The 26,776-nt window shown below is 40.4% G+C and overlaps 1 protein-coding gene across 3 annotated transcripts in view; it reads right to left on the bottom strand.

The window, feature by feature from the left end:
- Positions 1-245: 245 nt before the first annotated feature.
- LOC128697410 (protein mono-ADP-ribosyltransferase PARP11) overlaps positions 246-26,776 on the bottom strand; it is a 58,777-nt gene continuing 32,246 nt past the window's right edge. For all 3 annotated transcript variants that reach the window (XM_053789033.2, XM_053789032.2, XM_053789034.2), the window contains exons 2-4: positions 16,728-16,782; positions 12,266-13,491; positions 246-9,090 (exon numbers count right to left, since the gene is read on the bottom strand). In XM_053789033.2, the coding sequence (XP_053645008.1) occupies positions 8,841-9,090; positions 12,266-13,491; positions 16,728-16,769 (1,518 nt within the window). In that variant the 5' untranslated portion in view covers positions 16,770-16,782 and the 3' untranslated portion in view covers positions 246-8,840. The remainder of the gene's footprint in view (positions 9,091-12,265; positions 13,492-16,727; positions 16,783-26,776) is intronic.

Genomic DNA, 26,776 nt, shown 5'->3' on the forward strand with positions numbered 1-26,776 from the left:
CAGCGGATGTGTCTATGAAAGATGAGGTGAATCATAGAATTGATGAGGGAAAAAGAGTGAGTGGTGCACTTAGGAGTCTGTGGAAACAAAGAACTTTGTCCTTGGAGGCATAGAGGGGAATGTATGAGAGTATAGTTTTACCAACGCTCTTATATGGGTGTGAAGCGTGGGTGATGAATGTTGCAGCGAGGAGAAGGCTGGAGGCAGTGGAGATGTCATGTCTGCAAAAATCAAACATTTCCCCTACTTTGAGCTCTATTTCCAGGTTCTTTTTATAGTAAAATCAATCAAAATCACCTCTATTTCTATAAGATGTTTTCCATTCTATCAAATGAGACCAAGAAAACGAGAATACAACCATAAATACTATACGAAAATAGACCACAAAGTCGGCATTTTAATTAAAAAAAAAAACGGTCGGAGTTTTTTTTTCTTATTATGCACTGCGTGCTCCAGGATTTTTTTTATATGGTGCACACTGACCACACAGACCCATTCTCTCACATGTGGGCCTACCAGCTTTCTCCTGCTTGGTTTGAAGCCGCTAGAATTTATGAGTATATATACGTCAAACACGGTACCTCGTAAGACGTATATATACGGCCACAACAGTCAAAGGGTTAAGGGTCTGAAATGGACTAATCTAATTTACATTATTCCTGATGGGAATAAATTCATTCGGTAAAGGCAATCGAACAGACTTCTGGACCGAAGAAAGTTCGATTTTTGAGGTTCCACTGTACTGTGGACCCTCGGTTATCGGCCAACTCGGTGATCGGCTGGTTTTCCGGCTTCCAGTGATCAGCCGTTATTTCAGTGATCGGCCGTTTGGGGTGCATCCATCCACCAGCTGGGGCAGCTTGCTCATCAGTTTAGCTGTCTCTCTCGGTGGGTGAGGAAGCTTCTGCTTGTTATCCACTGTTTTTGGTAGTTTTTTTGAAGTGCAACTGTGAAATAAGTAACCATGGCTCCAAAGAAAGTTCCTGTGGCAAAGAAAGTGAAAAGCACCATGGAATTTAAGTGTGAAGTGACTGAAAAATATGAGAGTGGTGTGCGAGTGCTGGAACTTCCATCTTGGCAAAAAAAGAACAAATCAAGGACGCTAATGTTGCAAAAGGAGCAACTTTTCTAACGAAACAAAGGTCACCAATAATGGAAGAGATGAAAAAGTTGTTATTATTGTGGATTAAGGAAAAAGAATTAGTGGGAGACAGTGTTATGGAATCTATTATGTGAGAAGGCAAGGCAGTTACATAAGGATCTTCTACAGAAAACCCCTGGAACAAAGTGCTGCTGGTAGTGAATTTAGGGCCAGCAAAGGCTGGTTTGACAGATGTAAGAAACATAGTGGCATACACAGTGTTGTAAGGCATGGAGAGGCTGCAAGTTCTGACAAATGTGCGGCTGAAAAGTATGTGCAGGAATTCTAGGGGTACATAAAGGCTGAAGGATTCAAACCCCAACATGTGTTCAATTGTGACGAAACAGGCCTGTTTTGGAAGAAAATGCCAAACAGGACCTACATCACGCAGGAGCAAAAGGCACTGCCAGGGCATAAGCCTATGAAAGACAGGCTTATTCTTTTGTTGTGTGGTAATGCTAGTGGGGATTTTAAAGTGAAGCCTTTATTGGTGTATCACTCAGAGAATCCCAGAGTGTTCAAGAAAAGCAATGTCGTCAAGAATAGTTTGTGTGTGATGTGGAAAGCTAATCATAAGGCATGGGTCAGAAGGCAAATTTTCAAAGAGTGGGTTAATGATGTGTTTGGCCCAAGTGTGAAAAAGTACCTCTTGGAAAAGAAATTGCCACTCAAGTGCCTCCTGGTATTAGACAATGCTCCTGCACATCCTCCAGACTTAGAAGACCAGGTGTTTAGGGACTTCAGTTTCATCACATTGAAGTTCTTGCTTCCTAACACCACTCCTCTCCTCCAGCCCATAGACCAGCAAGTCATTTCTAACTTCAAAAAACTCTACACAAAAGCAATGTTTCAAAAGTATTTTGAAATGACCTTGGACACTCAGTTGACCTGGGAGGGAGTGACTTTCAGGACTTTGAACTCTGCTTGGAGAAAATTGTGGCCAGGTTGTGTCCAAAAAATGGATTTTAAAGGGTATGAAGCTGACCCTGTGGACTCTATTGTGGGGATGGAGGTGAGTAGCGAGGATGTGGAAGGGTTGGTGGAGGACCACAGGGAAGAGCTAACCACTGAAGAGCTGCAAGACCTTCAACTCAAACAGCAACAGACTGCAGCTGAGGAACCTGCTTCAGAGGAGGAAGAGGGAGTGAAGGAGGTGCCTTCTTCAGAGATTAAAGAAATGTGTGCAATGTGGACTAGGGTGCAAGCTTTTGTGGAGAAATACCACCTTGACCAAGAGGAAACAAGCCATATCTGCAACATGTTCAGTGACAAAACCCTGTCCCACTTCAGGGAAATCTTGGAGAGACACCAGAAACAGACCTCTATAGACAGATTTGTTGTGTGACAGGGGTCCAGTGACTCTCAAGCTGGTCCTAGTGGCATTAAAAGACAAAGAAGGGAAGTAACCCTGGAAAAGGACTTGTTACCTGAAGTCCATATGGAGGGGGATTCTCCTTCCAAACACAAACTCCTCCCTCTTTCCTCCTCCCTATCTTCCAGAAGCCAGAATTAGTCTTCAATAAAAGTATGTAATACATGTACTTATATAATTGTCATAATTTTTTTTTTTTGTGAAGATTTTTGTCTGGAACAGATTAACTGTATTTCCATTAATTTTTATGGGAAATATTATTTCGGTTCTCGGCCATTTTGGTTTTGGCCAAGCTTCTGGAACAGATTATGGCCAATAACCGAGGGTCCACTGTATCGCTGACGAAGTAAAATTCGCAATAGTGTAATTTCATCAATTTTTCCATCAAATTTCGTACTTTTTGTTTTATTACCTTCATAAAAGGATTCTCTACAATTTCATTAGAAAACACAGGAATTTTTTTTTTTTGAGAAAATTCTTGGACCCTCAAAGCGTTAACCCTATCACTGTCAGTCCCGTAATATTATGGCTTGCAAGCCAGTGTCGGTCCCGTAATATTATGCCAAAATTCTAGTGGCTTCAAATCTTGCAGGAGAAAGCTGGTAGGCCTACATATATAAGAGAATGGGTGTGAGTGGTCAGTGTATGCAATATAAAAAAAAATCCTGCAGCACGCAGTGCATAATGAGGAAAAAACACTCCGACCGTGTTTTTGGTTTAAAACAGCGACTTAATGGTGCATTTTTGTACAGTATTTATGGTTGTATTCTCGTTTTCTTGGTCTCATTTAATAGAATGGAAGATATATTACAGAAATAGAGATAATTTTGAATGGGTTTTCGGACTAAAAGTACCCTGAAATTGAGCTGAAAGTAGCAGAAATGTTCAATTTTTGCCAATGTTCAAGAGTAAACAAATCACACCACACGTCCAATACACATGAACTGGTTGGTCTAATATGCTTTCACAAATGCACTGATAAGTAGTAGGTTGGTAGACAGCAACCACCCAGGGAGATACTACCATCCTACCAAGTGGGTGTAAAAAGGAAGCTTGTATTTGTTTTACATGATGGTAGGGTTGCTGGTGTCTTTTTTCTGTCTCATAAACATGCAAGATTTCAGGTATATCTTGCTACTTCTACTTACACTTAGGTCACACTACACACACATGTATACGTTTATGTATACACACTCATCTGAGTTTTCTTTGATTTTGTCTTAATAGTTCTTGTTCTTATTGCTTTACCTTTTATATCCATGGGGAAGTAGAATAAGAATCTTTCCTCCATAAGCCATGTGTGTTGTAAAAGTCAACTAAAATGCCGGGAACAATGGGCTAGTAATCCTACTAAGAAGAAAAAGAAGAAAACTGTCAAAGTGGAATGTTTGAATGTGCGTGGATGTTGTGTGAATAAGAAAGAGATGATTGGATGTTATGAATGAGGAGAAGCTGGATGTCCTGGCATTAAGTGAAACAAAGTTTAAAAGGGGTTTCAAATAGAGTTAGAGCTAAAGAATGAGTAGCAATAATGTTGTAGGATAAGTTATGGCAGGAAAAGAAGGAATATAAATGTATAAATTCAAGGATTATGTGGAGTAAAATAAGGGTTGGATGTGAAAAGTGGGTTATAGTAAGCGTTTATGCACCTGGAGACAAGAGAAGTGTAGAGGAGAGAGAGAGATTTTGGGAAATGTTGAGTAAGTGTGTTGGGAGTTTTGAATCTAGTGGGCAAAAATATTGTGAAGGAAGAAGGTAAATTTGGGGTTCCAGGGGTAAATGAAAATGGGGAGTCTTTAATTGAGCTATGTGTAGAAAGAGGTTTGGTAATAAGTAATACATATTTTATGAAAAATAGGATAAATAAGTATACAAGGTACAATATAGCACGTAATGAAAGTAGTTTGTTAGATTATGTATTGGTGGACAAAAGGTTGATGGGTAGGCTTCAGGATGTACATGTTTATAGAGGGGCAACTGATATATCATATTATTATTTAGCTGTAGCTACAGTTATAGTAAGAGGTAGATGGGACAAAAGGAAAATGGCAACAGCAAGTAAGAGAGAGGTAAAAGTGTATATACTAAGGGAGGAGGAAGTTGGGGTGAGATATAAGCAACTATTGGCAGAAAGGTGGGCTAGTGCAAAAATGAGTAGTGGGAGGAGGGGGTTTAAGAGCATTAGAATAGTTTTAAAAATGCAGTATTATAATGTGGGGCAGAAGTTTGTGTTATAGGAGGGTGGGTGCAGGAGGAAAGAGGAGTGACTGGTGGAATGAAGTAAAGGGTGTGATAAAAGAGAAAAAAGGAAGCTTATGAGAGGTTTTTACAAAGCAGAAGTGTTATAAGAAGAGCAGAGTATGTGGAGAGTAAAAGAAAGGTGAAGAGAGTGGTGAGAGTGTAAAAGGAGAGCAGATGATAGAATGGGAGAGGCACTGTCAAGAAATTTTGCAGAAAATAAGAAAAAAATTTGGAGATAAACAAGTGAAGAAAACCTAGGGAACGAATGGATCTGTCAGTTATAAACAGAGTAGGGGTGTTAGTAGATGGGGAGATGGAGGTATTGGGTAGATGGCAGGAATATTTTGAGGAACTTTTAAATGTCGATGAAGAAAGGGAGGCAGTAATTTCATACACTGTCCAGGGAGGTATAACATCTTTTAGGAGTGAAGAAAAGCAGGATGTGAGTGTGGGGGAGGTGCATGAGGCATTACATAGAATGAAAGGGGGTAAAGCAGCTGGAACTGATGGGATCATGACAGAAATGTTAAAAGCAGGGAGGGATATAGTGTTGGAGTGGTTGGTATTTCTGTTTAATAAATGTATGAAAGAGGGGAAGGTACCTAGAGATTGGCAGAGAGCGTGTATAGTTCCTTTACATAAAGGGAAGGGGGACAATAGAGATTGTAAAAATAAGTTTACTAAGTATACCAGGAAAAGTGTACGGTAGGGTTATTATTGAGAGAATCAGAGGAAAGACAGAGAGTAGGATCGTAGATGAGCAAGGAGGCTTTAGAGTGGGTAGAGGATGTGTAGATCAAGTGTTTATATTGAAGCATATATGTGAACAGTATTTAGATAAAGGTAGGGAAGTTTTCATTGCATTTATGGATTTAGAAAAGGTGTGTGATAGAGTGGATGGGGGAGCAATGTGGCAGATGTTGCAAGTGTATGGAACAGGTAGTAAGTTACTAAATGCTATAAAGAGTTTTTATGAGGATAGTGAGGCTCAGGTTAGGGTGTGTAGGAGAGAGGGAGATTACTGCCTGGTAAAAGTAGGTCTTAGTCAGGGATGTATAATGTCACCATGGTTATTTAATATACTTACAGATGGGGTTGTGAAAGAGGTAAATGCTAGGATGTTGGGGAGAGGGGTGGGATTAAAATCAAGTACAAAATGTGAGTTGACAGTTACTTTTTGCTGTGCTTATAGGAGATTCTAAAGAAAAGTTGAAAAGGTTAGTGGACAACTTTGGGAGGGTGTGTAAAGGTAGAAAGTTGAAAGTGAACATTGATAAGAGTAAGGCGATGAGGGTATCAAACAATTTAGATAAAGAAAAATTGGATATCACACTGGAGAGACGGAGTATGAAAGAAGTGAATGTTTTCAGATATTTGGGAGTTGACATGTCAGCGGATGGGTTTATAAAGGATGAGGTTAACCATAACATTGATGAAGGAAAAAAGGTGAGTGGTGCATTGAGGATTATGTGGAGACAAAAAACTATCTGTAGAGGCAAAGAGGGGAATGTATGAAAGTATAGTAGTACCAACACTCTTATATGGGTGTGAAGCTTGGGTTGTAAATGCTGCAGCATGGAGGTGGTTGGAGGCAGTGGAGATGTTCTCTCTAAGGGCAATGTGTGGTGTAAATATTATGCAGAGAATTCAGAGTGTGGAAATTAGAAGGTGTGGAGTTAATAAAAGTATTAGTCAAGAGAGCTGAAGAGGGGTTGTTGAGGTGGTTTGGTCATTTAGAGAGAATGGATCATAGCAGAATGACATGGAGAGTGTATAAATCTGTAGGGGAAGGAAAGCACAGTATGGGTTGTCCTGAAAAAGGTTGGAGGGAAGGGGTAAAGGAGGTTTTGTGGGCAAGGGGCTTGGATTTCCAGCAAGCGTGCATGAGCCTGTTAGATAGGAGTGAATGGAGACAAATAATTTTTGGGACCTGATGAGCTGTTGGAGTGTGAGCAGGGTAATATTTAGTGAAAGGATTCAGGGAAACCAGTTATTTTTATATAGCTGGACTTGAGTACTGGAAATGGGAAGTACAATGCCTGCACTTTAAAGGAGGGGTTTAGGATACTGGCAGCTTGGAGGGATATGTTATACATCTTCACATATGTGTCTAAACTGTTGTATCTGGGCACCTCTCCAAAGACAGTTATCATGTATGAGTGAGGTGAAAGTGTTGAATGATGATGAAAGTACGTATTTTCTTTTTGGGAATTTTCTTTCTTTTTCAGTCACCCTGCCTCAGTGGGAGACGGCCAACTTGTTGAAAAGAAAAAAAAAGTGCTGATATTATCTATGCCATTTTTACAATAATGCAAGTCTGCATAACAGTAAATCTTCTATTTTTTGTGTGAATAAAAATTCAAAATGGAAAGCAAGCTAAATATAAGAGGGGCCTGGAGATGTAACTAATGAACTGAGAAAATGTTATTCTAATGCTAGGAATGTCTGCATTGTTTATTCTGGGCCCTATTTTGAAATTGGCCTTACTTGAATTGCTTATGAAATTGGCCAAATTACCAATTTTTGATCACTTTACCGGGTAGTTGAAATCAGTAAATGGGCGGTTTCTTGTACTCAATCGATAGAACAAATGGAGTTCTAGCGAAATAGCTATGAGTGTGGTCGACCGGAACAATGTAATTGGCTGAAAATAGGGCTCAAAGTGGGCAAAATTGGAGATGTGTAAATATCACCGAGACTACTAAGTTCGCGAGAGTGTAATTACATAAGTTTTCCATTAAATTTCGTACTTTGGGTTTCATTACCATCAGGAAAAGATTCGCTATCATTTCATAAGAACTTTTTTTTTAAATTGTTTGACACCGAGAGCACGTTTGCGAGCAGGGGTCTTAACAGTGGAAGGGTTAAGGCATACTATCACCCCCCAGGATGTGACCCACAACAGTTGGCTAGCACCCAGGTACCTACTTACTGTTAGGTGAACAGGGACAGCAGGTGCAAAAAAACGTGCCCGTTTCCACCTGGCTGGGGATCGAACCACGGGCACTCAGTACACAAGCTGGGTGCGCTACCAACCAAGTCATAGGGCACCTCTAGTTAACTGCTTAAGAAATCCTACTTAACTGAAGATCATTAAATCAGTCTGAAGTATTAGTGAATACTTTTAAAATTGTACTATTGCTCATTTAACCACCTTCTTCTGTACATTTAGTAACTCCTATTTAATAAACTGTGTCTAGTTTTTAAGTAGCATTAAGCACTAGGACTAATTTACCTAAAATGCACTGCATGCTAGTACCTTTCTTTTGTGCCCAAAAATATTTTATTACATGTAAACTATATTAATTGTATACTGCATAAAAGAAATAAAGTATTTATATTTGTTTCTTCCTTTACGGACTCGTCGTACCTTGATGGAAGATGGCAGGTGTTAAAAATAATAATAATACTGTAATAATAAAAAAATGCTATAATGACCATTCTCATTATACTAATACCACCATAGATAGAAAAATAAACAAATGCAGTATAACGTGATCTTTTATTTAGAAACTCACAAACTGATCTCTTTGTGACGTGATAAAGCCCACTGTGTGGGCAAAAACATTGTCAATAACGAATCGCATTATACTGCATTTGTGTTTTTTCCATCGTGTCGGTATTTTATACCATTTATCTCCATCACCACAGATCAGAATCATCTCCCCAAATGCACACACAAACTGAATAATGGAAACTTTGTATGAACACAAGAAAGAAGGAGCACTGCAGCAGGCCTACTGGCCCATGTGAGGCAAGTCCAAGTCCCCTACTGGCTCAAGGTACTAACCCAACCTAATCAGGTCCAGGTCACATCCACTTACACATATTTGAGCACCCTTAATTCTTACTTTTAATTAATTTATAATTTCATCTACTGTATTTAATTATTCTTATTATTATAATAAAAATAAAGGTAAACACTAAACCCAAAAAGGTACCTTCGGTTAATTAAACTTTAAAAAATTAATTCTTTCACTATAACTGAAAAATAACATCTATTTTACAGTAATAAAATTTAGAAGTTTCATAAAAGTATTTGCAGAAATTATTGCTCCCTGGGTTATGTAACAGATAAGCAGTCTTCTAGATTTTATCTTTAGTAAGTGCTATAATATACAGAGGATAATATTCTTGCATGTCATACTTAACAAAGATTTTTGGTGAACTCATGCTATCTACTGTTGTATTGAACAACTCACCAGTGACAGGATTTTTGGGTGGGCGAGTCATGGATGCATTTCCTTGTACCACTTCTCCGATGATTACTTCAGCCAGGAACAGATACTGGTAGCCAAAACTGTCAGGTGGTGAATATTTCAGAGAAAAAGCAGCACTGTGGGAGAGAGATTAAGAATTTTGTAATTTCTCTTATTTCAACACTTTTTGATCAATTCAAGTTTCTTCCATTCTCAGGAAATTCTTAGATTAGGTAAATCAATCAAGAAATATTATGTCCCATAAATTTTAGAAAAGTTAGGATATGTTGCTAGGTTATTTTGGGTACAAAATAAAATAGCTGCCTACCCAATATTTGCCAACCTGATAATTGTATTTAACTATTTTACCAGTCATAAAACTTCAGGTGATCTATGCTATAAAACAAGAAGAACCCTAACAGCAGCAGCAGCCATAGGTCCAGCATCATCCACTGAGGCAACAGCCACAGCTGCCACCACCACCACCTCTTCCTCAAGTATACAGTACAAGTGAAAGATAGGCATAAATAAAGGAAATATGAATTGAGAACTGTGGATATGTAATCAAGAAAAAATGCTAAATAAGAGAATTATATTAGATTAACCCTTTCAGGGTCCGTCCCGTAGATCTACGGCTTTACGTTCAGGGTCCAAATCGTAGATCTACGTCATGAGCTCAGCTCACTCTGATAAACTGTGAGTGGTACACTTGGGCCTAGATATGAGAGAATACATCTATGTGGTATGTGTGCACCACATAAAACAAATCCTGCAGCACACTGTGTATAATGAGAGAAAAAAAACTGAAACCAAGATTTTCGATTAAAACTTTGCAGTGTTTTTTCGTATGTTTTTTATAATTGTATTTGCAATTTCTTGGTCTCATTTGATAGAATGAAAGACATATTACAGAAATAGAGATGATTTTGATTTGTTTTAGCACTGGAAATGGCTTGAAACTGAGCTCAAATTAGCGGAAATGTTAAATTTTTGCCGATGTTCAAGAGTAAACAAACGACCTCACATGTCTAATACACGCCAACTGGTGGGTCTAATATACATTCACAAATGTGGTGATGATATTTATACAATTATTACGATATTGCATAACAGTAAATCTTCTATTTTTTGGTGTGAATAAAAATTCCTTATGTGAATAAAAATTAATATGGAATTCATCTGTAAAGCCTCAAAACATAACTAATGAACAGAGGAAATGTTAGTTTAGTTCCAGGAATGCCTACATTGTTTATTCTGGATGCTATTTTGAAATTGGAATATTTTGAACTTTGTGTTAAATTGGCCAAATTACCAATTTCCGATCACTTTATTTTGTAGTTGGAACAGTTGACTTGGCGATTTCTTGTGCTCAGTCGATAGAAGTAATACTAGTGAAATAGCTAAGAATTTGGTCGACTGGAATGATGTAATTGGCCTAAAATGGGAGTCAAAGTCGGCAAAATCGCCGATTCGTAAATATCGCTGACACATCAAAATTCGCGAGAGCATAATTTCGTCAATTTTCCATCAAATTTCGTACTTTTTGTTTTATTACCTTCACAAAAAGATTCTCTACCATTTCATAAGAAAAAATAAAAATTTTTTTTTTTTGGAAAATTCTTGGACACTGGGGCACCACTTCAGATTTTGGCCTTGGACCCTGAAGGGGTTAACTTAGATTACAGAAAAACATTAGTTTGGTAACAGAGTTGTGAATCAGTGGGTAAAGCTGCCAAGTAGTTGCTGTAGCTGAGATTGGATAGCATTAAAAATACATTGGACAAATATATGAGTGAGAAGAGTTGAGTCTGAGAAGGAACTGCCTAGAAGGCCTACTGCTGTGCATCACTCTTCTTATGTTCATAAATAAGCAAATATTTAACAAAAATAATTTTAATAGTTATTTCCTGTTATTTCCTGAGATTTCCCCTGATAATGAAAATCTCTGTTTTACCCACATTTAGTTTGTTTTCTATTTGTCATCAAAGTCTGAATATGCAACAGAAGAGAGCTAAAGCAGTTTTGTCTTCTGCACACAGAACCCAAATGCTTAAAAATAATAATCAACCCCATGAGCATCCAAAAATAAGGCTAAGCTACTAAAATAAAGAGAAAATATGTTGAAAAACAGACCTGAGAAAAGCCATAATAATAGGGCAAAGGAGATGGCTCAGATAGTCACTGCCTACTACTTAATATCACCGACCAGAAAGATACAGCTTTCAGAAGTGACAAAGCAGCATCCCTAAGGCCATAGCCAAAAGATCACTTAGTAATTCTATCAATGGGATCATATGCAGCACAGAGGTCCAACAAAATTAGCAGCAACACATTTCCAAAACAAGAGCTCAGTACCAAATCGTCATGAACTTTACACAAAGCCATCTCCATTGAATGCAATAGTCTATACACAGACTGTACAAATAGTAAAACATTACTCTGCTGCAGAAAGGGAAACATTTGGTTTAAAAAAACACATGTAATGAATTTATAAAGGACCATATTTTCTGAAACAAGATAAGTCTTCTTGAGCAGTGATCAAACCAAAGCTTCCTTCACTGATTGTAAAAAATATCCACTTTCAAAACAATGATTTATCAGCACATTTATAAAAAAATAGGACATTTATAGGATCCAAAGTACAACATGTCTCAAGACCCGTGATATATCCCAGAAACCCCTCCTCACCAACTGGAGCAAACTGAGGAAAGGTAATCTGTGATATATCATTGGCCAGAACATTCACAGAAAACAATGCACCAACTTGGTGTACTGTTCTCTGTGCAAGTCTCTGTGCTTTGTCTCTATAAAGGCTACACAGGTTTTTCTGTACAGCACTGATGATACATAATACACATACTGAACAGAAATAAAATACAATGCAGTATATAAAATAAAACAAAGTCATTACATACAGTTTAGGAAATAAACAAATCACAGTAATTAAATAAATAAATCATACACTAGTAATTAAATTAACCAATCATTACATACTAAATAATAATAAGCTTTATTTTTACAAGTACGTACATGATACCTAGCTGACAACATGGCCCTGGTTATGCAGAGCACTTTAAGCCATTCCCCCAGAATGCCACCCACAACAGTTAGCTAACACCCAGGTGCCTACTTATTGTTAGGTGAACAGGGGCAGCAGGTGTAAGGAGCCATGGCCAGCATTTCACCTGTGCCAGGGATCGATCCCAGACCTTTAGTATGTGAGCTGAAGATGCTACCAACCAAGCCACAAACCCGTAAATAAATCAATCATCACACCATGCAGTATATAGAAAACCATGCATTAATTCTCACCTGTTTGAGAAGTAGGTACCCTTGCCATATGCATGTCCAACATTTGTGCCATGCAACCTATAATCAAAATTTTCTTTACAGATATCATTTACATGCTCAGATCTTGTTCCATGGAACATTTTCTGAACATTTAGTTCTTCTTTAACACCATATTTAAGAGACAATTCTTGTTTCTTGTTTTCGAAAGCCCGCCACAAAAAGGGGTTCTGAATCCTCTTTACTGTTCTTGCTCGAGCAGAAGGGAGAGTGGCCAGCAACCGAGTCATAATATCACGGTATTCTACGCAGGATGTGTCCAATGCTACCTGAATCACAATATCTGTATCCTTCATAACAGACCATGCAGAAGGCAAATTGTCTTTCTTGACAACTGGGTTTGGTTTTGTGCTTTGCTTTTTAACAGGCCGCCGTCGCACTGATTTTTCCTTGCCAGTTTTCAAATTTTTTTGCTTCATTGCTGCAAAATCCAACTGATATGTAAACAATGAGTTACTGAAAATCAATGGGGAAGAGGGATTTGTACAAAAGTTTTGCTCAATTTCATCTGATTTTACCGAGGAAACTAAATGTGTCATCCCCAAGCTGTTAGTTTCACCATATTTAATCCATTTTTTTTGTTCATCTTGAAAGAACCATTCATACAGAGTTGCCTTGCCACTCTTTGATATGGCTGCTGACTGTGTTGATAATCTACGAATATTCATCATGGTATTTGGAGAACCATCAGTTGTGAGACATTTCAGCATCATAGTTTCAAAAACCGCTTCCCATTGTTTAGTTCCAAGAATCTTTATCATTCCAGTACCACTATTTCCCACTTTTTGTGGATTCAAAATAGTTAATTTTACAGAATCTTTTGTCACATCCTCAAAAGCATCCTCAATTTCTTTTGAGTGAAAATTTCGCATATTATACCAATTACCACGATGCATCACCTGCCACTGACTTGTACATTTAGCATGGAGTCTTACGCATCCACTTTTTTCATACATGCAACGCTTGTCAATAGAGTAAACACAGATCTCTGGAATTTTCACATTTCCATCATGATAATAAGACCAATGGGTAACTTCCTGTCCTGAAATTGTTTGATCTTGTCTATCTGCAGAGCGTGGACTGCTATCTCCTTCACTCTGACGCCGTTTCTGGTGTGGCTTAGTGGCTCTATTTGGTGTTCCATTGCCCTCTGAGTTATACGGATTTTGATCTAAGCTACAGCAGGAACCCTAAAAGAAACAATATCAAAATAAGAATCCTGAAGTAAACTTTTTATTCACAAACAAATCCATATACGGTAGGACCCCTGTATCCACGGGGGATAAGTTTCTTAGACACCAAAACCACGTATAGTAGCAAACCCTATATGTAAGTCCTACACATAGCTATTATAAAGTTTAACTGATAAATTATGCACAGTAAGTGGAGAATTATCACTTTTTCACTGATGGGAAGTACTTCATGGCCTCTCTTAGGCTTTGAAGAACTGTCAGCTTCTTTACTCTTGCACATTGGGGCCATTATTATGCAAAATTAAGAGGTATTTTCGGGCCACAGTAAACCGTAGATAACTGAAACCGTGGATACCGAATCAGTGGATACGGGGGTTCTACTCTGTATGGGTAGTGTGAATACTCAAAATTTATGATTAATGATCAATGCATGTATTAATTCCTATGGGAAAACTTCTTTAATTGATGGATGAGGAAACTATCCAGAAGAGTTCTGATAATGTGTATGAGGATTTAAATAGTCACTGGTCACAAGATAAAAAAAATTCACAGTAAGATGTGATGACTTATCAAACTTCCTTTTATAACTTATCATAAGGACTTGGCAGGGCTTTACATGCATTTAAAGACAACCATCCTTAGGGTGGTCAATAATATCAGCAAAAATTATTAATTTTATAGTCATAACTAAGTAAACAATCAAGTATGACTGTCTCTGGAAGCTAAGACTATGTGATAAAATGCAAGGTTAAAATTAAAATGCTAAAATTATAACATTCTCATGTTATAAAGACTTCATTTTTTATTATGTGTTTCCTTCTACAACATCAGCCATCTCTCACCAAAGCAGTCTCCTCCCCCCCTCCCCACATAAAAAAAAAAGAAACATTCACCATCATTCATTTAACCCCTTCAGGGTCCAAGGCCCAAATCTGAAGTGGTGCCCCAGTGTCCAAGAATTTTCAAAAAAAAAATTTGTTATTTTTTCTTATGAAATGGCAGAGATTCTTTTTGTGAAGGTAATAAAACAAAAAGTACGAAATTTAATGGAAAATTGACGAAATTATGCTCTCACGAATTTTGATGTGTCAGCGATATTTACGAATCGGCGATTTTGCCGACTTTGACTCCCATTTTAGGCCAATTACATTATTCCAGTCAATCAAATTCTTAGCTATTTCACTAGTATTACTTCTATTCTATCGATTGAGCACAAGAAATCGCCAAGTCAACTGTTTCAACTACAAAATAAAGTGATAAGAAATTGTTAATTTGGCCAATTTAACACAAAGTTCAAAATATTCCAATTTCAAAATAGGGTCCAGAATAAACAATGTAGGTATTCCTGGAACTAAACTAACATTTTTTCTGTTCATTAGTTATGCTTTGAGGCTTTACAAATAAATTCCATTTTGATTTTTTATTCACATAATGAATTTTATTCACACCAAAAAACAGAAGATTTACTGTTATGCAATACTGTAATAATTGTATAAATATCATCACCATATTTGTGAATACATATTAGACCCACCAGCTGATGTGTATTAGACCGTGTGAGGTCGTTTGTTTACTCTTGAATATCAGCAAAAATTTAACATTTCCGTTACTTTGAGCTCAGTTTCAAGCCATTTCCAGTGCTAAAACCAATCAAAATCATCTCTATTTCTGTAATATGTCTTCCATTCTATCAAATGAGACCAAGAAATCGCAAATAAAACTATAAAAAACATACGAAAAAACACTGCAAAGTCGCTGTTTTAATCGAAAAATCATGATTTCAGTTTTTTTCTCTCATTATACACAGTGTGCTGCAGGATTTGTTTTATGTGGTGCACACATACCACATAGATGTATTCTTTCATATCTAGGCCCAAATGTACCACTCACAGTTTATCAGAGTGAGCTGAGCTCATGACGTAGATCTATGGTTTGGACCCTGAACGTAAAGCCGTAGATCTACAGGATGGACCCTGAAAGGGTTAATAGCCATTGTGCCAGAAGCATGTAGACATAACATTTCAAATGACCCTCTAAACTGCAACATCCACACCCATCCTTCAGGCCTTCAGAATAGACACAGTACTTCCCACCTCCAGGACTCAAATCCAGCTGACTGGTTTTCCTTCATCCCTTCATAAATAGTGTGTTACCTTGCTCATAATTTAATAACATGTCAAACCCTAAAAGACACGTCTCCACTGACTCCAATAGGGCATTATGGGCAGCCTCAAAATTAACTTATTATTACTGGACAGCTTTACAATTAAGTTTACAAAAAACAAACAATATACTGTAACCTCCTTCATCCTTCCAAGATGTGACAAGGATTAACCACAGAATGAGTGGGACTCAAACTCATGGCAAGTGAGTCATAAAACTCCAGGCCAGTGCATAAGGCACTGGGCCAGCTGGCTACAATAAGACGAATCTTTTTGTAGCCAGCTGGCCCCAGTGCCTTACACACTGGTCTGGAGTTTTATGACTCACTTGCCATGAGTTCGAGGAATCTTACTGTAGATGAATCTTATTGTAGCCAGCTGGCCCAGTGGCTTATGCAGTGGCCTGGAGTTTTATGACTCACCTGCCATGAGTTCGATCCTCACCTGTACCAATGTTTGTTTGCAATCGTGTTATCATGATTTTGTGATTCGTGAAAAGGATGTAAAGGAGGTTTTGAGTGGTAGGAGCTTGAGCATCCTGAAGCTTGTTTGACACAAATGGAGACAAGTCCTTTTCAAAGCAGATGTGCTGTTGGAGTGCGAAGAAAGTAACATTTATGAAAGATTCAGAACAACTCAGTCTTACTCAAGTCTTGGGGGCAGGAAGTAGTGGCTGCACTCAGAAATGATCAAATATGAATCCTTTCAGTTTTAGCTCTGGGTTAATAGTACAACAACTACAAAAACATATTCTTGCTCTTTATCTACAAGAAAATAATTACTTAGAGAAGCAAACTGCTTCTCAGTGCATGATGTAGGTAGGTTTACTTCAGGAAACTCACGTTAAGAAAATTTTATTAAAAATTTATACCTTACATAAACAAAGACACATAAAAATGTAATGCACAAATCCCAATTTGAACTGTATATATAAAAGAAGTTTTGTCAATATCAAAGTTAAGAAAAAAGATAAGTAAAGTGATTTGAAATTTTTTTGTGACCCTTATTTTCCTATAAAAATGGAATATGTGCAAGTGTTAACTGTATTAAGAAATTAAGATAAATTCTTACCAGTCCTCTTCTACCACTGTTCTTTCTTCCTCTACCGCTCATTTTCTTTGAAGACCTGTAAATGTGATGAAAATACTTCATTATAAAAATTTTTATTACAATCTGATTAAATGAACAATTAGAGGTACTGTATACTCAGTTTGAGGTTCCTCATGCAATTATTATTACAATAAAAAAGAAGCACTAAACCCACCAGGGTCATACAGCACTGCATTCCTCATTAAAAAAGTTTACAGTTGACAATAAGATACTATAAGGACTCCAATGGAAATAAGTCACTTCGACTTTTTTTTTTTTAAGGGGGGGGTTATCCTAGGTAATTTACACATATGTTGCTATGTATGATAATTTTACTTATACGTATGTACTTGTACCTAAATGAACATATTTACTGGCATGTCCCTCACAGGGTAACTGGATTAAGTAGTTAACACATCCCTTTTCAATATCTGTATTTTTCTTCCAAGGTTTTTGTTTATAACTTGCCAGTGCCTGAGCTAATTAGGTTTAAATTTTTAATATAGGTGTAATCTAACACAGGAAAGCTTTAAGTAACTACAGCATTAACATATGCAGGTGTCTGCTAGTCAAATTTTTAAAAATCAGTGCTGCTAACTTGAGAAACTCTCTCCTGATCAGCTCAAACTTTTAACACTGATTTATCCTACTTAACCCTTTGACTGTCGCGGTCGTATATATACGTCATGGGAGATACCGTGTTTGACGTATCTATACGCATAAATTCTAGTGGCTTCAAATCAAGCAGGAGAGGGCTGGTAGGCCTAAACGAGAGAGAATGGGTCTCAGTGGTCGGTGTGCACCCTGTGAAAAAAATCTGGGACTCAGCGGCGCATTGTGGGAATGCCATCTTGGTAGTCCATTTTCACCATGCCTCGCGGTAAGAAGTTCCTCACTCCTCGGCGGATTGGAGGTCTTTTGTTCCCAAGTGATAGCTCAAACAGTGATGATAGTGTCAGTGAAAGTGAATTCCCTGGTTTTGAAGCGGGTGTGACCGAGAAAATTACCCAGGATAACATAATTAGTGATGAAAACTCAGATAACCCACAACCTTCCACCTCTGGTGTTGGGCCGGCTCGTTCATGTTCACCTGTACCAGGATGAAAGAGGAAACTATTTGCCCGTGTACAAGACTCAGATGTGAGCAGTGCAAGTGATAGTGACAGTGATTTCAAGGTTATTGAAAGCAGTTCTAGTTGCGACAGTGAGGGTGAATATTCCCCAGTGAAGCGGCAGTATATACGACGTCGCATGCGGTCTGGTAGTGTGCCATATGCTTTTCCAAGAGGAAGGAGTACATCTCGGAGCACATCCCGTGGCCCTACACCACGTCCTGATAGTGAAGATGACGATATTGTTACGATGGGTATAAATGATGTGAGTGAGGCAGCAGGCGGTGGTGGTGATAGTGATGGTGGCATGAGTCATGTGACACCAGCAGTGGGCCACATTATTACCCGCTGACTCTGACACAACTACAACCAGTCTCACCCGACCCCACACTCCCACAACCACAACCTGCACAACCACAACCACATTACAATATCCAGAACGCACCAGCTGACCGCATCAGGGATTGGTAGCAAGATGACGAGTTTGTTTCCAATCCCCATGACTTTGATGGAGGACAAAGTGGAATACGGCCATCATGTACACTTGGGAACAATCCCACTGAACTGGAATGCTTTCAGTTGTTCTTCGATGAACCCCTGATGGACATTATTGTTAGGGAAAGCAATACATACCATGCTAATTTTACTGTAAAAAACCTTAAGACGCCTATAACAATCGGTGCCATTTACCGGATACCCCACACAAACATCCCAAATTTCAGTGAGAAACTAAAGGCACTAATAACAAACAGACAAATGAATAAGCACCACCTTCTCTTAGCTGGAGACTTCAACATCAACCTTGGCCTACTAGATGATCAGCCTGTAACTGATTTCATCAACAATATGAACAACACACTTCTCATACCAACAATAACTAAACCAACCAGGCTCACTGAAACAAGTGCAACCATAATAGACCACATATGGACCAATATACTAGCCCCCCTTAAATCAGGGATAATCACAGATAGCACTACAGACCACTACCCTACCTTCCTCTTGACAAACATTAGTAAACCACCACTTGAATACAACAAAGTTTCATTTAGACTCCATGATGAGGCCTCAATAAGGAAGTTCACAGCTGACCTAGAGACTGTTGACTGGCCTACAGAATTCTCCAAGGCCAATGGTATTAATGACTGGACAGACATTTTTCTTAACAAATTACTTAGACTATACAACAAACATTGTCCTATAAAAACGAAACAGATCACAAACAAACGGCTTGGTTGCCCATGGCTAACCAGCACCATTCTGAAATCCATTGATAAGAAACACCAATATGAAAAGCAATATAGACAGGGCTTAATACACAAAGATATTCTTAAACACTATTCATCAGTCCTCACCAAAGTAATAAAGAAAGCCAAACAACTATACTACTCCAGTAGATTCACTGACACAAGAGGAGATATAAAAAAGACCTGGAAAACACTCTCTCAGAATGAGGTGTACTTAGTCCCACCCTTTTCAACATTTTGATTAATGCCTTACTTAATGCCATGCCTAGCCAGCCCCATCATTATATGGTTAGTTTTGCTGATGACATAATGATTCACACTACCAGATTCTCCAACACCCAAAACATTCTTAATCATGTACTAGCCTCGTGTCAGGACCTGGGGTTAATAATCTCATGGGATAAAACAAAGATACTCAACAGGCGTCCTCCTCGGCAGAGAGGCACAGTTCGTCAGATCCAGTTGCATGATGGGTCTCTTCTAGAATATGTAAGCAGATACAGGTATCTAGGCTTTGAGGTTCCACTACTTGGACCTGTTGTAACGAGACTTTGTCGCCAATACAAAGAAAGGCTGAGAGCACTTAGAGTTGTGACAGGTTTTCATCCCAGGTATGGTGCTAATGTTAAAATTGTGAAAATGATGTATCTTGCTTATATTAGATCATTGGTTGATTATGCGGCGCCACTACTTGCACTCGTGTCTGACTGGAAGCTTGGAGGGCTGGAAAAACTGCAAAACGAAGCAATGAGGATCATCCTAGGATGCCCTCGTACTGCCAAAATTTTAAATATGCGGAAAGAACTTAATATTCCAAGCATTAGAGATCGTGTTACTGAAAGAAATATCCTTATTGGGGTCAATATGCTTAGGCTAGCCCATTCAAACCCCTGCACAGAAGCCCTCCAAACTTTCCTCAGCACTGGTGAACATCCTTCCAGATGGATCGAAAAAACTGGAACCGACCTCCACATGAACCCAGCTACATGATCTATATCAAGTTAGACAACAGAGACATTTCCCTGCTCCATGGGATATTACCCCATTCCAAACTACCATTCCTCCATTTCCCCCCAAAACTCTTCTTAAATCACAACCAAAGCTTTGTCTTGAAGCCAAACATGATGCCTTAAGCTGTATTGATAACTTAGTCACACAGAACACTCTTTCACAAATTATTTACGTCGATGGTTCTGTTCACCAGTCCACTGGTGCAGCTGGTAGTGCTGCTGTTGTCACACAGAGTGATGGCTCTCATAAAGAAATTGGAGCACGCATCAATAACTGGGCCTCTACCCTTCAAACAGAACTGTTTGCCATACTCCTTGCACTCAAATGTGGTGTCCATGTATCAAAGGTTGACTCTTTAACTGTAACTGATTCTCTGTCATCCATAAATGCTCTCAACTCATTAAGAATAAATTGTGGCATGCTTGTGTCAGAAGCCAGACATAGATATGGTAAGATTGTGGACAGTGGAGTCAGAGTGCACATGCTGTGGATTCCATCTCACATTGGTCTTCAGATGCATGATAGAACTGATAAATTGGCTAAGCTGTATGCTTTCAAAGAGGGGGTAGATTACAATCTTGGGTTGTCAGTTAGCAGTTTGAGAACAATAATACGAAAAGAACTTCAAATGAACTTTATTGGCCTAAGACTTAGGGAGATTGACACAAGTCAGTTCATCTATCATCATTCCATCATGCAGGAGGAGCCACATGTCTATGGTGCATCCAACAAGATAAGCAGACTCTTGGATGTCACTACTGCCCGGCTCCGGCTGGGTTACAAGTATCTATGGCAGGTTAAATCACCACCACCAGATGTAGACCAAACGAAATGTAAACTTTGCCAGATGGACTACTGTCACACATTGCGTCATTATGTACTGGAGTGTGATCAAATTAATGAATTTAGAAACAACTCACTCAGAAATGTTCAAGAAATGGCAAAGTATTTTATCCACAGTGGTATATTGCAGACCATTCTGGAGAAATACCCTGACTTTGCTAGCTGTAAATAAAGCATTACCACATGTGTGCATGTGTGTGTGTGTGTGTGTGTGTGTGTGTGTGTGTGTGTGTGTGTGTGTGTGTGTGTGTGTGTGTGTGTGTGTGTGTGTGTGTGTGTGTGTGTGTGCGCGCGTGTGGGTGTGTGCGTGTGGGTGTGTGTGTGTGGGTGTGTGTGTGTGCATGTGGGTGTGTGTGCATGTGTGGGTGTGTGTGTGTGTGCATGTGTGGGTGTGTGTGTGCATGTGTGTGTGTGTGTGTGGGTGTGTGTGTGTGTGTGTGTGTGTGTGGGTGTGTGTGTGGGTGTGTGTGGGTGTGTGTGAGGGTGTGTGAGGGTGTGTGTGAGGGTGTGTGTGAGGGTGTGTGTGAGGGTGTGTGTGAGGGTGTGTGTGTGGGTGTGGGTGTGTGTGAGGGTGTGTGTGTGGGTGTTGGTGTGTGTGTGTGGGTGTTGGTGTGTGTGTGTGGGTGTTGGTGTGTGTGTGTGTGGGTGTGTGTGTGTGTGTACTCACCTAGTTGAGGTTGCGGGGGTCGAGTCCGAGCTCCTGGCCCCGCCTCTTCACTGATCGCTACTAGGTCACTCTCCCTGAGCCGTGAGCTTTATCATACCTCTGCTTAAAGCTATGTATGGATCCTGCCTCCACTACATCGCTTCCCAAACTATTCCACTTACTGACTACTCTGTGGCTGAAGAAATACTTCCTAACATCCCTGTGATTCATCTGTGTCTTCAGCTTCCAACTGTGTCCCCTTGTTACTGTGTCCAATCTCTGGAACATCCTGTCTTTGTCCACCTTGTCAATTCCTCTCAGTATTTTGTATGTCGTTATCATGTCCCCCCTATCTCTCCTGTCCTCCAGTGTCGTCAGGTTGATTTCCCTTAACCTCTCCTCGTAGGACATACCTCTTAGCTCTGGGACTAGTCTTGTTGCAAACCTTTGCACTTCCTCTAGTTTCTTCACGTGCTTGGCTAGGTGTGGGTTCCAAACTGGTGCCGCATACTCCAATATGGGCCTAACATACACGGTGTACAGGGTCCTGAATGATTCCTTATTAAGATGTCGGAATGCTGTTCTGAGGTTTGCTAGGCGCCCATATGCTGCAGCAGTTATTTGGTTGATGTGCGCTTCAGGAGATGTGCCTGGTGTTATACTCACCCCAAGATCTTTTTCCTTGAGTGAGGTTTGTAGTCTCTGACCCCCTAGACTGTACTCCGTCTGCGGCCTTCTTTGCCCTTCCCCAATCTTCATGACTTTGCACTTGGTGGGATTGAACTCCAGGAGCCAATTGCTGGACCAGGTCTGCAGCCTGTCCAGATCCCTTTGTAGTTCTGCCTGGTCTTCGATCGAGTGAATTCTTCTCATCAACTTCACGTTATCTGCAAACAGGGACACCTCAGAGTCTATTCCTTCCGTCATGTCGTTCAAAAATACCAGAAACAGCACTGGTCCTAGGACTGACCCCTGCGGGACCCCGCTGGTCACAGGTGCCCACTCTGACACCTCGCCACGTACCATGACTCGCTGCTGTCTTCCTGACAAGTATTCCCTGATCCACTGTAGTGCCTTCTGCACTAATCTCTTGTGAGGAACTGTGTCAAAGGCCTTCTTGCAGTCCAAGAAGATGCAATCAACCCACCCCTCTCTCTCTTGTCTTACTTCTGTTATTTTATCATAAAACTCCAGAAGGTTTGTGACACAGGATTTGCCTTCCGTGAATCCGTGCTGGTTGGCATTTATACTCCTGTTCCGTTCCAGGTGCTCCACCACTCTCCTCCTGATAATCTTCTCCATAATTTTGCATACTATACACATCAATGACACAGGTCTATAGTTTAGTGCCTCTTTTCTGTCTCCTTTTTTGAAAATGGGAACTACATTTGCCGTCTTCCATACCTCAGGTAGTTGCCCAGTTTCCAGGGATGTGTTGAAGATTGTGGTAAGTGGTACGCACAACATATCTGCTCCCTCTCTAAGGACCCACGGAGAGATGTTGTCCGGTCCCATTGCCTTTGAGGTATCGATGTCCCTTAGCAGTTTCTTCACCTCCTCCTCATCTGTATGTATGTCGTCCAACACTTGTTGGTGTATTCCTTGCTGGTGTCCCCATCTGGTCTGTCCCCCCAGAGTCCTTCCTGTGTCTACTGTAAATACTTCCTTAAATCTCGTGTTGAGCTCCTCACATACCTCTTGATCGTTTCTTCTGAGTTCTCCACCTTCTTTCCTCAGCCTTATCACCTGGTCCTTGACTGTTGTCTTCCTCCTAATGTGGCTATACAGCAGTTTCGGGTCAGATTTGACTTTCGATGCTATGTCGTTTTCATACTGTCGCTGGGCCTCCCTCCTTATCTGCGCATACTCGTTTCTGGCTCTTCTACTAATCTCCTTGTTTTCCTGGGTCCTATGCCTCCTGTACCTTTTCCATTCTCTGTTGCACTTAGTTTTTGCCTCCCTACACCTTCGGGTAAACCAAGGACTCGTTTTGGTCTTCCTATTATTTCTGTTTCCCTTGGGAACAAAACTTTCCTCTGCCTCCTTGCACTTTGTTGCCACATATTCTATCATCTCGTTTACTGATTTTCCTACCATTTCTCTGTCCCACTGAACCTCCTGCAGGAAGTTTCTCATACCTGTGTAGTCCCCCCTTTTATAGTTTGGCCTGTCCCCTTCAGTTCCTGTTACCTTCTCCACTTGTAACTCTACTATATAGTCAAAACTCAGAACCACATGATCGCTAGCTCCAAGGGGCCTCTCGTAAGTGATGTCCTCAATGTCTGAACTGCTCAGGGTGAACACAAGATCCAGTCTTGCTGGCTCATCCTCCCCTCTCTCTCTGGTTGTGTCCCTGACATGTTGATGCATGAGGTTTTCAAGTACCACATCCATCATCTTGGCTCTCCATGTTTCGGGACCCCCATGTGGCTCCAGGTTTTCCCAGTCGATCTCCCTGTGGTTGAAATCGCCCATTACCAGTAACTTTGCTCCGCTCGAGTGAGCTCTTCTTGTGTGTGTGTGTGTATGTGTGTGTATGTGTACTCACCTATTTGTACTCACCTATTTGTGGTTGCAGGGGTCGAGTCCTAGCTCCTGGCCCCGCGTCTTCACCGGTTGCTACTAGACCCTCTCTCTCCCCGCTCCATGAGCTTTATCAAACCTCGTCTTAAAACTGTGTATGGTTCCTGCCTCCACTACGTCATTTTCTAGGCTATTCCACTGCCTTACAACTCTATGACTGAAGAAATACTTCCTACTATCTCTCTGACTCATTTGTGTCTTCAACTTCCAATTGTGGCCTCTTGTTTCTGTGTCCCCTCCCTGGAACATCCTGTCCTTGTCCACCTTGTCTATTCCACGCAGTATTTTATATGTCGTTATCATGTCTCCCCTGACCCTCCTGTCCTCCAGTGTCGTCAGGCCGATTTCCCTTAATCTTTCTTCATAGGACATTCCCCTTAGCTCTGGAACTAACCTTGTTGCAAACCTTTGTACTTTCTCTAGTTTCTTGACGTGCTTTATCAAGTGCGGGTTCCAAACAGGTGCTGCATACTCCAGTATGGGCCTGACATACACGGTGTACAGTGTCTTGAATGATTCCTTACTAAGGTGTCGGAATGCTGTTCTCAGGTTTGCCAGGCGCCCATATGCTGCAGCAGTTATCTGATTGATGTGTGCTTCCGGAGACATGCTCGGTGTTATACTCACCCCAAGATCTTTCTCCTTGAGTGAGGTTTGCAGTCTTTGGCCACCTAGCCTATACTCTGTCTGTGGTCTTCTGTGCCCTTCCCCTATCTTCATGACTTTGCATTTGGCAGGATTAAATTCGAGAAGCCATTTGCTGGACCAGGTGTCCAGTCTGTCCAGGTCTCTTTGAAGTCCTGCCTGGTCCTCATCAGATTTAATTCTCCTCATTAACTTCACATCATCTGCAAACAGGGACACTTCTGAGTCTAACCCTTCCGTCATGTCGTTCACATATACCAAAAATAGCACTGGTCCTAGGACCGACCCCTGTGGGACCCCGCTCGTCACAGGTGCCCACTGTGATACATCATTACGTACCATGACTCGTTGTTGCCTCCCTGTCAGGTATTCTCTGATCCATTGCAGTGCCCTTCCTGTTATATGCGCCTGATGCTCTAGCTTCTGCACTAATCTCTTGTGAGGAACTGTGTCAAAGGCCTTCTTGCAGTCCAAGAAGATGCAATCAACCCACCCCTCTCTCTCTTGTCTTACTTCTGTTATTTTATCATAAAACTCCAGAAGGTTTGTGACACAGGATTTGCCTTCCGTGAATCCGTGCTGGTTGGCATTTATACTCCTGTTCCGTTCCAGGTGCTCCACCACTCTCCTCCTGATAATCTTCTCCATAATTTTGCATACTATACACGTCAATGACACAGGTCTATAGTTTAGTGCCTCTTTTCTGTCTCCTTTTTTGAAAATGGGAACTACATTTGCTGTCTTCCATACCTCAGGTAGTTGCCCAGTTTCCAGGGATGTGTTGAAGATTGTGGTAAGTGGTACGCACAACATATCTGCTCCCTCTCTAAGGACCCATGGAGAGATGTTGTCCGGTCCCATTGCCTTTGAGGTATCGATGTCCCTTAGCAGTTTCTTCACCTCCTCCTCATCTGTATGTATGTCGTCCAACACTTGTTGGTGTATTCCTTGTTGGTGTCCCCATCTGGTCTGTCCCCCCAGAGTGTATGTGTGTATGTGCGTGTGCGTGTGCGTGTGCGTGCGTGTGTGTGTGTGTGTGTGTGTGTGTGTGTGTGTGTGTGTGTGTGTGTGTGTGTGTGTGTGTGTGTGTGTGTGTGTGTGTGTGTGTGTGTGTGTGTGCCCCCACTTCTAAGTATTCATACTGCTAATGAATACCGGTAGATACCAGTAATTCAAAGCTTACCAATACTTGTAACACTTATCGATTCTACTTCTAAAATTCAGAAAGTAGCTAGGTTGTAAAATTTAGCTTGTCTCAGCTTAAGTGTCTGACGTTATCCCTCACTACCGCTTTACACCTTGCACTGTCCTCTATGCTATTTCTACTCTAATTCTGGTAATGGCTTGCAGGAGTGAGTGACCAGTATCTAACAGTAATGCAGGACCAGATTCAATCTTGCAATATGCAACCTCAATAGGTGGAATACTTGCGCTGACAGCGGTGTGATGACAAGTTGCCAGAAGCTGATGACGTAGTGGTCGTACATAGGCCTTCTCTCACTATTTTGTAACTCCTTCACCCGTGATGTTTATAATCATATATGCTCATGCATCCCGCGTTCCTCAAGTGATTTCACTTTTCACTTATTACAGAATACACTTCACATTCGGTGTTACACTTTATATGTATAATGGCATACAAACTGGTGTGACGTCACTGCTTCAGTAGACCTACTGCCACCTTCCCTTGTTGTATATTTTATTTTTTCTTTCTCCTTTTGCCTATTAACTTTTTCACTCTCACATTACGGTGCCCCACATTTCGCTTGTTAACCCTTTCAGGGTCCGTCCCGTAGATCTACGGCTTTATGTTCAGGGTCCAAACCGTAGATCTACGCCATGAGCTCAGCTCACTCTGATAAACTGTGAGTGGTACATTTGGGCCTAGATATGAGAGAATACATCTATGTGGTATGTGTGCACCACATAAAACAGATCCTGCAG

This window comes from Cherax quadricarinatus, chromosome 44, assembly GCF_038502225.1.
Source record: "Cherax quadricarinatus isolate ZL_2023a chromosome 44, ASM3850222v1, whole genome shotgun sequence".
Classification (NCBI taxonomy): Eukaryota; Metazoa; Arthropoda; class Malacostraca; order Decapoda; family Parastacidae; genus Cherax; species Cherax quadricarinatus.